This window comes from Eurosta solidaginis, chromosome 2 (genome assembly GCF_040869045.1).
Source record: "Eurosta solidaginis isolate ZX-2024a chromosome 2, ASM4086904v1, whole genome shotgun sequence".
Classification (NCBI taxonomy): Eukaryota; Metazoa; Arthropoda; class Insecta; order Diptera; family Tephritidae; genus Eurosta; species Eurosta solidaginis.
The window spans coordinates 258,011,452-258,025,982 of NC_090320.1; the positions used below are offsets into that span (position 1 = coordinate 258,011,452).

The window sequence follows — 14,531 nt, forward strand, 5'->3', positions numbered from 1 at the left end:
TGGATAAAACCAATCACTACTGAATTGAGATTTTGGCCTTTGCAACAGCGAGTGCCGCTCTGAAAATGCTGCATGCTCCAGATCCAGGGACATGATCGACCTTCTGTGTGTTACACAGGTAATATTTTGGAGCTGAGGTACAGGCCGAAGCCTTCTGGCAGATTTATCCGCACTTCAAGCTGGCGTTACTCCTGTCTGGACCCTTGCATTCAGCCTTCCGGTGTCCGTAGCCGAGACACCGAAAGCAGCGTTGCACTTCTGCTCGCTGTCTGATTCGGCATTGTATCCATCCGATAGGAATTCGGTGACTGCTATTTTCTGTTCTCTTTGGTTCGCTGCGAACACAGAGACACGGAGAGGTCCACTAATTTCTTCTTATCCGACCCCGCTTCTTATTGCGTCTTGGATTTCTGTTTCTGTTGTGAGACAATACATGCCAAGTACTTCCAGCTTCATCCACTTGGAGAGCTTTTGTGCTTTACCGACCTCTCCTACTGTACTACCTATAGCTGCTGTGAAGGCCGTCTGGTCACTGCAGCGCGGTTTTAATCAGTACGTTACCAGATTTGGTTTTTCGTACTGCCCATACCACCTTACCTGTGTCATTAGGGCGGAGCTGGCCACGTATGGCCCCTAGTACCTGGGCATAGCTTTTGCCTTCCACAGGTTTTACCACAAAAGTTGCTGCTCTTCTCCTCTTTCTCGGCCGTTTTTGAGCTTTAGGAGCTCGGACAGGGGTTACCGGCTTGGCTGGTTGGGCCCGCTGTTTCAGCCTCCGGCGGCCTACATTGGACCAAGACTCGCCTTGTGAAAGCGCATTTGCTCCGTCGTATCGTTTCTTTTTGGCTTCCAAGTCTTTTGAATGGGAATATGAGCTCTTGCCCTTTTTTTGCGGCCCGATTCTCTGCTCTCATCTACCTTTTGGGCCCTAAATGATCCAATGCAGCTTAACGCTTCCTCGAGAAGCGCCATACCGGTTTTTATGTCCTTTGACACGGTCTTCTGCTTGAGAGCGGTTTCCTGCATCTCGCGCAGCACTGATACCGCGTCCTCCAGCAGCTCATCTTGGCTCTCCCCTTCGAGGTTTGTATATGAGAGTGAGCCTCTTAGCGGATTCGCACGTTTTTCCTTCCCAACAGCGGCCTGTGCGACGACACTGGAGCAGCAGACCAGCGCTTTTTTCCTTGTTGTTGCGCGGCTGTCTTTTCGCCGCCGGTATTCCTTCCGCCGATTCGATGGCTTGTGTGGGCATTATCAAAAAGGTCGCTTTAGCGGGCGTTGTTAAAACCGACGATCTCAGCCCTTTAGTAATCTTCTTGAACACCGCTTCATCGCCCCTTTCTTTCTCGCTTTCTCACTTTTATCTACGTTTGTTGTTTTTATTTTTCTGTTCATTTACTTTATTGGGTCTCCGCTTCAAGCCGCTATATCCGCACGATGTACAGTCGCCGCCTTCAATTCCTGTGGTTATCTTTGCAAAAGCAAGGAGGCCACGCGTGGGTTGCCACAGGTCCTTATGGGATTTTGTGTGCAGAGCCAGAATGCAGCGTTAGTCAGGAGTCGTCTCAACTGATCCTGCACCACTAACTTAATGGCGACGTGCTTCGAATGTACTTGAAGCCCTGCCAAGGTAGTAACGAGACAGAGACGGTGACGATATTAACATACCAGCCGCTTCGGCAAGGTGTCACCTTTGCTTATTATGGTAGTAGCCTATCGTCATCGCCAGCCCGTAGCAATCATTTCAAAATCATATTTCCAGTTCTGGTCAACAGGATCTTACTGGCCCTTAGAGCAACACATTCCCATTTTTCCTCTGGATTGCTCATGTTGGTTAGCCCTGAGTACTTAATTTACTCAGTACCTCCCGTCTTTTGGGAAGCGTCACTCTATTTACCACCTGAGGAGGCGCCCGGTAGGGGACCGATACCTCGCGAAAGTTAAAGTTAAAATTACAGTTAAAGTTAAAGCTAAAGTTAAAGTTAAAGTTGATGTTGAAGCTAAAGTTAAAGTTAAAGTTAAAGTTAAAGTTAAAATTAAAGTTAAAGTTAAAGTTAAAGTTAATGTTAAAGTTAAAGTTAAAGCTAAAGTTAAAGTTAAAGTTAAAGCTAAAGTTAAAGTTAAAGTTAAAGTTAAAATTAAAGTTAAAGTTAAAGTTAAAGTTAATGCTAAAGTTAAAGTTAAAGTTAAAGTTAAAGTTAAATTAAAGCTAAAGATAAAGTTAAACATATCCAACATAATGAACCCATTTTTGCAAGTTTTTAAGTGCTTCTACCCGTATTCTGTCTATCCCTGTGGCTTAATTGTTTTTAAGCTGATTTTTTCATACCGCAGCTCTTCTGTGGTGTATGGTGTATGGGGGAATTTCTTCAAGCGGACTGATCTGGCCTTCACAGTTTTTCCTCCTGTAGTGAGTGTTTGCTGTGTTTTACAATACGGCTGTTTCTAACTACGGTGTTGAAGCCCAAGTTTTCGTGAATATCCTCCCTGCTTTTCTTCGGCTTCAACATTACCTTGTCCCAAGCATAGTGCAGATAACAGATGCGTAACTGGTACTCAATAGAAAGTGATTTTCAGATGTTTATACTAAAGGAAACGATGTCTCAAGTGCATTGCGAAATTTTGCAATGGCTTAATCCATTTAGATAAGGCGTATAGTAATTTGAATAAAAAAATACCCCAGCAAATTATGAAGTCCATTATAATTCTGTTTTACATGCAAACCATTCATGTCACTATAATTTTCCTATTGGCCACTTAAGTGACACATTCTATGACTGATAAACACTAATTAAATAAAAGTGTCAATGAAACTCACACACGAAACGGATTATCCATCGAACGAATTAACCGAATGAAAGGTATACACATACATACATAGGTAGATACATAGATATATTGGACTCATAAAGTATTGTGCGAAAATTGTGTCAATACACTTAACAACTACAACAATAGCTAAAACTATTGACACAGTGTAGGATAAACTGAATCTAAAACTCAAGACCAATAAACTGCAAATCGAAAACTTGACATAAAAAAACCAAGCGCGAAGAGAGACGAAGCAATTTGCGAATGTTAGAAAGTAAAGGTGTAAACAGAAAAAACAAGCGCAGCACATTGTAAAGTGGGACTATACATGTAAACCGCCAGTGTCCTAGAGAGATACGAATCAGGCTTATTCCAAATATCCATGTAGTGAGTGTTTGTTAAGGACTTGTTGGAATGAAAGTAAGGTATGTGTATTATGAATATAGGAATGTATACGTGAATTCTGTTGTTGAGAGAATAGAATTTTAGATTACTTTTATATGCATTCGAAACAGGTCTTTAAAAAATAATATATAATTCAGGAAATCTATTCGTAATATTTTTTTTTTATATCCCAATCCCTATGCCCCTTACGAAGGCCTTTTTTCTTAGCAGATCTAAACCTGATCTCAAACTTCAATCTCATCTCATTTCTTGTACCCCCTCCCGATAGTTTTTGTACTTTATTGTCATCCAATTTTGATAAAAGCTTTCAAATATTTCAGGTTAATGAGAAGGTACTGGAATATTTATAATAAGTTTCAACTATTGTCTGCGCTTCGATGGGGCTCATAGCGCTGAGGTGGATGGTTAGCACAAAGGCGCCCAAATAGCGGACGAGGCAAGACACGTATACACCGGTGGTTCCAAATTAGTGGAAGGAGTAAGCTCTGCAGTATACTGCGCTGACCCGTTAGTAAACACGTCCTTCAAGCTGCAAGGTTATACATAGTAGCTTTTTTAAGGTGGAAGTAGTGGCCGTAATCAAAGAAGTCTGGAAGAAACTAGCTTAAACTGCAGTCGTGTCAACTTTTATATTGATATTCTTGCAGAAAATTAAGCAATAATCACGCATAGCACAGCTTCTTAAAATATTTTAAAGTGTAAGAAGCATCATCAACATCATCATTAACTGCCGCTTAATACCATAAGCGATTTTGTTCGTTTCATAAGAAGTCACGCCGGCTATCTTTGGTTTGGCATAACTGACGCCAATCGGGACACCAAGGGAGGACTAGTCTTCCTCCAACTGACCCTCCCTACTCATTAGAGGTCTTCTCCTTTCTCTGCTTCTAAATTGCGGTGTCGAATGAAATACTTTCTTGGGCGTATCGTTTTCGTCTATTAGCATAACGTGTCCTAGCTAGCGAAGCCTTTGGGCTTTCCTTCGCTACACTGTTGGGATATATGCGTAAAGCTCATGCAGCTCGCCACTATACTTCACGACGATAAATCGACGGGAGAACTTTTCTTTCGAACACTCTAAGAGCCATCTCATCTTCTCGTAACTATCTCCAAGATTCTTAGCCATACATTAGGACAGGTATAGTGGCGTGATTCTTGTTCGCCAACAGAGGAATTTAATTTTCCATTGCCTATTCAGTCCATTGTAGCATTTATTAGCGAGAGTTATTCCCCGTTTTAGAGAGAAGGAAAACCCTGGAAAAACGGAATAGGTAGAAGTATATATATATATTGGGTCCCAGGGCATATGGGGATGATGTGAATGAAAAACCGGATGAGCTAGCTAAAAATAACACATCCCTCGAAACTGTCCAGCATGTCTTGTCCTCGTGCTCAGCGTTTGCGAGGCTAAGCCTCAGCTATGAAAAAAGAGTGACACAGCTGCCAAATCTAGAAGTATCAAATGGAATAGGTCCTAGAAAGCCTCTAGTATTTCCCAAGAAGACGAAGTTATTTTTTAACCTGAGGCCTAGTTTTTAATAGGGCTTTTCATTCCGGTCATTGAACAAATTTCTGGAAATACTATGGAGATATTCAGTCTATGTGAGATCCTCACGGACCAGTCGGTTCAACCTAACCTAACCTCTACTATTGTCACGTGTTTTTGTTTATGCCAATCTGAGTGTCATCTAGCTGCATTTTAAGACATCAGGTTATACTTGTTGTTACAAAAACACCGACTTCCTAATCATATTCATTATTTAAGGTTTTTAAGCCCTACTCTATGCTACGCAGTACACATCCCCTTTGTACCGTGAATGGAAATGATTTGAATGATTAAATCATACTATATTAAAACCTCACTTTGTTACTCCCTAGAGGGAACACAGTCAGTGAATGCGATAACAGGAGCAGAAGCTGGCGTATTGTAGACTCTCATGCGGTGAGGGATGAGGGAGTCGAATTCATTAAAAATTCTGAAATGCTCGGAAATTACAAATTTATATCAGGCGCCAAGGAGCCATATTTCCGCCCACACTGCGGACGTTTTTCCCACGATATCAACTGCCGAGTACCGCTGCAGCATTGCATTGAGTCCCAGTATTAACTTTGCACGAAGGGACTTGCTTATTACAATCATTATGGAATAAGGGTCTAGTTGTCTACTATAGGCTGGGACGCCAAGGCACTAAAAGGCATCCGAAGATTTCTCAGCCATGTCCTTCACATTCAGTTTACATGAAAGCTTGCGGTCAAGGCTAATAACAACGTATTTAACTCTATCAGAGACTACTAGCTTGTTTTTTATCAGGACTAAAGCAAGGGAGAAAGAACACTCCCATTTTGCGTGCGCCCTTTCATCTATCTATATGCTGATCCAAACCTGTTCGTCGCAACAGTTCTGCTACTCAAAAATCTGCTGAAGAATCCCACCAGAATCGACTAAATTCTCAGTTACGAGTGAAGAGAAAAATAGTAAAAGAAGCAGTCCGAACAGGTCTCTGCTTAATTTCGAGAATAATACGTTATGTAGAATTGGGAATGATGTAGAAGAAATCATAAGAACTAATTGTATTTCCTTCTCCAAAGAAGTAAAGATATTCACCATTCCTACCCATTTAACTACCACGAAATTCAACGCAATGAATACAAAACGCATAAAAAGTTTATGTTTCCAGGTTGTATCATATTTTTTTATACGACTTATATTATTTCTCAAACTTTGCCTAAGCGCCAGTTGGTTCTTGTGACCTAAAAAGCCGCACAAGTGCCAATAGGTTGTCATGTTGCATTAGCTTATATCGACATGTCGTCGCTGAAATGTATTCTGACACATTCATACAAATGTACATGCATACATACAAACATATTTTATTATGAGCTTTTGCAGCAACGTTTAATATCACATTGCATTGCTTGGGCTGGAAATGACATCAAATCGCATTTCATCGATGGCGGCAATATCAGCTTTATCTTCAACACTGACAACGGCAACGGACAGAACGTCAATGACAACAGTCAATAGCTATGACCACACGTACACTAAGAACACTACTAACAAAGTTAATCATCTTCTTCTGTAGTGATGGCGCGTTGGGAGCTGAATTGTGACAGAAGGTTTGTTATAACAATGGAAAGGGTTTTCGCATGCGAGTTGACATTTGAGTCGAGCATGCTATAACAACACAGTTGCGGCTATTATAATTGTATTTTATATAGTCACATAATCACATTGTCAAACAGACTTGCAACTTGTATGATATGGCACCTGCAGTTGAGCTCTGCAGCAGCAGCAGCAGCAATGTCAAGCCACCATAAGAATCATCGATGCTGTCGTCATTGTCAGCGATATCGTGAATGTCGTTGAATTGAAGTTGTCGTATATCGTGGTTGGTTTTTCGTTGTGGTTGTTGTTGCATTTATTGTTGTGCACTTGATACTTCCGGGTAGAAATACAGCATGTCTTCGTTAGTGCTCTTGAGTTTTAGAGTCCAATTATGTAATTTCCTTCTGTTCTAACAGGACAGTGTGTATGCTCGATGTTGTTTTTATGAATCTCTCTTCTATTATGTATTCTTATCCTTTCCACACCCAGATTGTCCTACATGCTTTTTTAATTATTATCCAATTTTCTTTTATTTTAAATTTGTGAATACGCCTCTTGGTGTGTATTGCTGGACTCACTCTTGACTGGCTTATCTTGCTAGACAAATTTTGGCATGAAATTTGAAGTTTTAAATACTAGTATATTCTATTCTTGATAAATATAAATAATCCAACTCGTAGCTCACAATACCATCATCAACAATCGCAAAAAAAAACTTTAGAAAAAGATGCAAGATAGAAAGTTATCTTCAAAACTCAAGTTTTGCTTTTCATGAGAGTGCATGTTTGTTAGGTTGAGTTGGCTACCCAAAACCACTCACAGACCAATAGATTTGACAAATTGCGAGAACACGAAAAGACACCATTACCTTTCCTCTTCGAACCATTTCGATGACCAGATAAAGGCTAACAAGTGCTTGATGTACGATTATCCAGAAAGAAGCTCTCAGGAAGCGCCGCCTTGGACTACTTAGCACCGTGAATTTGCATAGAAGGTGAAAAACATTTCTTCCGCTGTATCTTCCTCACAACTCTTGCAGCAAAGACGAGAAGGCCCTCCTAACCTTTCTGCATGTCTACCTTTAACGCAGTGTAAGTAGCCATTTTTGCTCGTCGGTTTGACGGTGGACGTGCTTTTTTAGCGTTGTTAGTTTGTAAGAATCTGCCTCTTCGTACCTTGTCAAGCGAGCTTATCTGAAATGCAGCTTCTCTCGATGTTCCTGTGCCTTGATATCTCGAGGTTTAGACGGCTCTTTTCAACCATCTCTTAAGGAGATCAATTTAGTGGAAGTTCGCAAAAAACGAGTAAGAGCCAAAGGATTTTGATAGCAGCCTGCTTTCGCTGGAAATAGGGATTTCGTTGCAGATATTGTGTATCCCTATCTCAACTGCCTCTTTTATATGGCTGATATTTCAATCTGGAAGGCACTTCAGTGCTCGGGTTGTTTTAAGCAGAGTTGGAGGTATAGTTCCCTTGAATAAACAACATCTCCAGCTTTGTCATTTAGCTTAAAACCGTCGGTGTATATGGAAATACTACCGTCAACAGCAACGCACTTATCCGACTTCACCCAATCATTACTTATGGGAATATATACAATAGAGTAGCTTTCCGCAACTGTTGTGGTCGCACCGAAAATTGCGCTGGGAGGATGAAAAATGTATTTCTTTAGTATCCTGGAGTACGTTATGGTTTTGGTGTGTTTTTGTGTTATAATTGAACAACCCTCTTAATCACAAGGCTAACGTTTCGCTGCTTAGAAATCAGGTCTCATGATCGGTTGTTTTTATAGTACCACTTATGCTGATCATGCTTCGTTTGTGGAATTTACTCAACAGATTTGACGCCTTGCTCAAAGCTGAGTGCCATGCGACTATTCCATAAAACAGTACGGACACCCATACACCACGGTGGACCAGTTATAAATCCATCTGTATATATTAATGATAAGTATCAAATTTTTCCCAATAGCTCTTTTACGCTTATATTGAGCAAGTACGCTTTGGTGCTGCATGACGTTGTCCTTCCAGTTCTACTTTTTTTTCAGAACTACGCCTATGAATTGGGCACTTGGCTTTCTCTGTTAGGTTTATGTGCTCACCATTTTATTCTGATAAGTTTAGCTGTGATTTTTGTATTTTTTTTTGTGTATAAGACATGCCCATCTCTATCGGTTTTTTTTTTGCTTTTTTGTTAACGCTTAGTTTTCCCCGGGAGGCCCACAAGGAAGCCTCTCGCAATGCAACCTGCATCAGTTCGTATAAAGTCTGAGTCGTGATGAGTTGAACTCGTACAATTTTGACAAAACTTAATTTTAGCTCTGAGTTAAAAGGTCACTTATTTTTTTAGAAGAAAAAGTAGCCGAAGTAGAACCTATAGAAATTATGAAATCATCCTCCATATATATGAACCGTTGAACAAAGTACCACATTTTTATTGGTGGTGTTTTTCGCAGAAACTCTTAAAACTGCTAGCTGTAAAGGTGAACCTGTGCCTAAGATTCAAAGGATTTATTAACATATATTATAACTTTATAGTTTTATGGGTCAAACCCAATTGTCAGCCTAACCTAAGTGGGGGAAAACCTGCACGATCCGAGTCTCATTCCAAATTACAAAATAACCAATGAAGCTCATAGTGTTCATATCAAATCATTCTCAAAATCTGTATTTATTTTTGACAATTTTTGTTCCGAAGGATGTTTTATATATTCTTCCATATAAAAACTATGCGCCCTTGGAAAATGCATTAAAGACCCTTAGGAAAAAAAACTGCCAAAAATCAATGGGAATTTTTAGAGATCAGTATTGAGGGACTAGTTTGCGTTCAAACAAACGGACAGACGGACGGACGGACAGACGGATATGGCTAAATCAACCTGATACATGATCATTTTGGTATACTTATTGGTGGGTCTAACGGAAACATATACATAATAAATGATTTGGAGCCTTGAAAACGAAAAAAAATCGATTTTGACCAAAACAAAACTGTTAATGCCAACGGCTTTATCATATAATTTTAAGTGGGCAGGAACTATGAGACAAATTCGTTTTCATCGGCAACACTTTTGCACGTTTCTGAAGAAACCCTTAAAAAAAATGGCGAAAAAATATATTTTTTCACCAAAACACTCCTCAAAACCCAAAAAAAAAATTTTTTTTCAAAAAACTGTTATCGCCAAAGTTTTTAGCGCACAATTTTGTGTCGGACAGGGTATACGTGAAAATTTTAAAATCAAATGAAAATTTTTTAAGTAGGTCATGAAAAAAACCTTAAAAATCAAAGAAAAAAAGTCAAAAAAACTCAAATTTTGCAGGCTCGAAAATTACATTGTGAATGATAACTAAGTGTGATATCTTATCTCTCAACTGCCTGACAGGATGTTCAATATGGCTACTTTTTAGCGTTTTGACAGGGTGTTCAATACGGCGGCGCATATCTTCAGCGGGTGATAGAAAGAGATGCAGAATGAGATAGCGATAGTCAATTACAAATCAGGTGATCCAATCATTTTGGAATTTTGACGTCTATGCAGAAGATATCACACTTAGTTATCATTCACAATGGAAAATTATTTTTTCGGGTATGCTTAGTGGAACTTTTTTTCCTGAGCTCAAAACCTATCGAAAAATCGATGGCGCGATATAGGTTAATAAATCGGCCCAGCTTAATATATATGCTTTCAAAAATTTAAATTAAGACTTGCAAAAAAAAAAATTAAATAACCAATCACACTGGCTAATTTCCAACAATTTCCTCAATTTTTTTTTTTTTTACTTGCAGAAGATGCGGTACACATCACAGCGATACTCGGCGAAGGTGTCATCTTCAATTGTCACGTCGAATTTCCAAATGATCATCCGGTGCCCTATGTCCTACAGTGGGACAAGAAGGTGAGCGAAACGGTACGATATCACAAAAAATATTTCTTCTCTAAACTCTCTTTATTAAAAGCGTCCCAAACGTTTTGTTTGTTTACTTTTTTCGATAAAAAATATTAAAAAAAAAATATATATAAAACACAAACAACAACAACGTTCAAGTATCATTTTGAGAAAAATACGTCAAACACTTTTGAACGTTAAGTAAAATAAAAAACAACAAAAAAGTACATGCAAGTATTGACAGAAACAACTGAATATTACAAAATTATAAGAAGAGCAACAAGCAGTGTTTTAAAATGCAGTACAAACATATACACGGGAAAAAAACATGGTTTTGCGAAAGCACTTTATCAATAATGCGCAAAATAGTAATATATCTTTTAAAAAATTTTAGAAAGGAAATTAATGAGAAGAGTGTGGCTCTAAGTACAGGAAAGACTTGAAGATTATAAATCGAAGTGCTGTATTAAAAATCTGTTAATATCTAGCAGCACTAGTAGTGAGAATTGCGATTAAACCTCTATTTAATCATAATTATTCGTAATAAATAATTTTGCATTACTAGTTAAATCTTTCTGTTTATATAACGAAAAATAGTATTCGAGCAATATTTTCTTGACACTTTTCCATCACACTGATGTATTAATGCAAATTAAGTTGCATTACCCACAAAAATTCTCATTTCTTTTACTCAGATGCAGGGTTCAGAAAACCATCAAAATAATATTTAAAAGCTCAGGAGTATTGTCAACCAATTTTTATTTAGTTTGTTCACAATCTTTTCTTCTCACTTATATTCCTCAGGCATGAACGAGCATTTGAAGAGTTTTAAAGTGAGTAGGCAGAAAACTGCATAATAAAAGCAAAACACCCGGACTTTTACTCGTACATATATGATCTGCGCTTCATCATAAATCGTTACCTTTTTTGTCTTTGCAACTTATTATGGGCGTGCCTAGTGAAAGAGCTTTTTGTCAGCTTTCGGTAGTAATATCTTCAGAATGGTTTAAGGTAAAGTGACGAACTTTGTATAGATCTTCTATTACCAAAGACTGCTTTCTCCAACGAAAATGGTAATCGGTAGATTATCATGCCCATTTTTTGTTAAAAAAAACCCTTGGGATTATATACAAACAGTGCTTAAGAGGTACAATATCGTAAAGAAGACTTAGAATAACTATTAAGCCATTTAAAAAATGGCCGTGTTAGCACATACTTAGGCCTCACATAACTTTTATAAAAGCTGTGCACCGAATTTGGGTAGCGATATCTCGAGAAGGGTTTAAGATATATTAATGAAATTTGGTGCGCATTTTGCTGTTCAACGGAGAATTGTCCGAGATATGAAAATCGTGTGAAGATTAGGCTTCTTTCTTTTTGTTATAATGCTTTCTTTAGAGACGACCGATATTTTCGGTTGGCTTAAATCGATGGAGGCAATCGAAATCGTTATGGTCAAGAAGGTTTAATGCAGTCATATTATCATATTCTGAAATGCCTGGAAACATACAAGATCTATATTTTGCAAGGAACCATCAACATCGATAACACTCCGCAAAACTTTCGGTGAGTGTCTTTATCGCTATGATAAAAAATATCGATACTACTAGTTCCGAAATTATAACGACAACAACACAAAATAGGTACATTTACTCATAAGTACTTATAAGTATTTTGAAAAAGTCGAGAGTTAGTCCCGTAATGGCACCAAAATGATCCCGAAATGGTACATGAATTATTCCGAAAATATTGCAAAAGCGATCCCGAAAAAGATCTGTAAACGTTTTGCGACAGTTCGCAATTGAACTCGAAAACTTGCCCAAAATGTTTTCTAAAGTATCTCAAAAAAATTCCAAAATATTCTCAATGATCGGGAGATATTTGCGAAAATGATCGGCACAGAAACAATAATAATAAATAAGTATCAAAAAATTATGGCCAGATTCATTACGAAAACAATTTCGAATTTAATTTAAGTAATCGAAGCAGAAAAGATCTTAAAAAGTTCCGAAAATAGTCCACGGAAGGGAGGGGAGACTATATGACGCAGATGCCAAATATAGGCAAATCTGAGAAAAAATTGCAAAGGGGTTTGTGTACGAAAAAAATATTTACTGCGTAATTTGGAAAATGTCTTGATGAGTTATTACTTAAAAATAAAATCAATTTATCAATTGACACAATTAACTGAGTGGTGAAATCTGAGGGAGCTAATAAGCGGCCACCGTGGTGTGATGGTAACGTGCTCCGCCTATCACACCGTATGCCCTGCGTTCAACTCCCGGGCAAAGCAACATCAAAATTTTAGAAATAAGGTTTTTCAATTAGAAGATTATTTATATAAGCGGGGACGCCCCTCGGCAGTGTCTGGCAAGCGCTACGATTATATTTCTGCCATGAAAAGCTTTCAGTGAAAACTCATCTGCCTTGCAGATGCCGTTCGGGGACGGCATAAAACATGTAGGTCCCGTCCGGCAAATTTGTAGGGGAAAATCAAGAGGATCACGACGCAAATTGGAAGAGAAGCTCGGCCTTAGATCTCTTCGGAGGTTATCGCGCCTTACATTTATTTTATTTAAATGCAACAACAACGATTTGAGCCAGATAAATCCAGATAGAAATCTGGTTCAATTTGTGAGCCAGATAATTTGTTAATTACTTCTTTTTAGGTTGGTAACGCGGCCTTTAATATACCTACTTTTTCAAAAATAGATGTCGGTGCTTAGCCTTTCGCCGTATGAGTTAAATGAAAAACAGCGGCGACATCTGCCTATCACATTTCACGTGTGTGAAAATTTCACGACATCTGCTTCTCAAGTCTCTAAATGATCCAGAGCATTCCCGTGAGGATTGAGCGTGAGCCGGAGCTGTAAAACTCACTGAATGACGGCAAATGAGTATGAAGTAAAGAGTATCCAAGTTTTGTTTTCTCACATTTGATGCAATAGTAATTAAGTTATTATAAATTTTTTTGAATTTGTCGAAAAAAGTAATAATCGAGTTTATCAATGAAGAGTTTTTCTGAACCCTGCTCAGTGGATATGCGTAAGCAAGTCATATTGGCCTTAACATTACAGTTTCAAACGCGTACAAAAACAACAAAAAAATTTTACATACAAATATTTATATGTCTACAAATAAATACAGAGTAAACTGTAAATTAATTATTTTGAAAAAATTCTAACTATAGTTTTTATTTTTTTTTTTTAATTTTTCCAACTTTAAGTTCAGATGTGTTTTGTTTTGCTAGTGTTTGCATTCGGTGTTTGAAGTTTATATAAAAAAAAGATTTCTTAAATTGTTAACTAAATGTTATTGGCTGCTAAACAATAGAAGGAACGTTAAATTTGTATTTTCTAAAAAGCTATTATTAAATATAGAGCTGTTAAGTAGGGAAAAAAAATTGAAATTGAAAATTTCGTTATTGCTTTCTCCCAAATTGTTGTTAAATTGAAAGTATTCTTATTTTGGTTTGTTAATCTTTTGTTGACTTCCTTACCTTATACATACATACAAACGTAAACTTTTAAAATTAAGAGTTAATATTAGTTTGATAATAGCATAAGCTAAAATGCCAGTTTAATGCATAAGTAAGCTGAATAAACTTAAATGCTTTTAGCTATTAAACATTAAAATAGTACAAACTTATATACGAATATAACACAGAGTAAACATGGTTACATAAAAGCAAACATAAGGGTGAGTCAAAAATTATCAAATTTCACAACATACCGTAACGAATTTTTGGCAAATTCCAGACAATTTTGGAGCTTCTGTTAAGGTTCGAATCTCCGAACTGTCGAATAAATAACTTAAACATTTAGTATAGCAACACGTTCTTTATTTAGACTACTTTGGGAGTAGTACTTCACAATTACCGCGAGCTTCACTAATAGCGTGTTTAAATCAAAACTGATTGATTATCGCTTGCATCGCGCTACTTTTATATTCTCAGCTAGCTTCGTTCAGCCATTTCTCTTAAGGTCAAGAATTTTCATGAACATACCTTCTGGAACAGTTGTATTTCATACTTAATTATTTTAGTTTATGTTTTCTTCTAGCTATATGCGCGTGTATGTGTGAGTAACCACTTCTGCTCTTAGCTGATGACTACATACATACGTTTATGTTAAATAATCTCTTTGCTTCAAGCTGCTGATTATGTTTGTGAAATATTCTTCGTCGCCTTCTTTGTATGTGTGTAAATTACTTACTGTTGTTGTGTTTCTACTATATATTTGTGAAAGTATGTCTGTATGTATGTTTGCACTTGCAGCCTAAACCGCAGAATGGAATCGAACGAAATTTTGCCATGACATATC

The 14,531-nt window shown here is 37.7% G+C and overlaps 1 protein-coding gene across 30 annotated transcripts in view; it reads left to right on the top strand.

Annotated features, from left to right (window-relative positions):
• Positions 1–14,531, top strand: part of tutl (turtle) — a 426,131-nt gene that overhangs the window by 200,040 nt on the left and 211,560 nt on the right. For 28 of the 30 annotated variants that reach the window (XM_067767671.1, XM_067767669.1, XM_067767687.1 and 25 more), the window contains exon 4: positions 10,109–10,230. In XM_067767671.1, the coding sequence (XP_067623772.1) occupies positions 10,109–10,230 (122 nt within the window). The remainder of the gene's footprint in view (positions 1–10,108; positions 10,231–14,531) is intronic. The other 2 variants (XM_067767693.1, XM_067767696.1) reach the window with 1 other exon arrangement.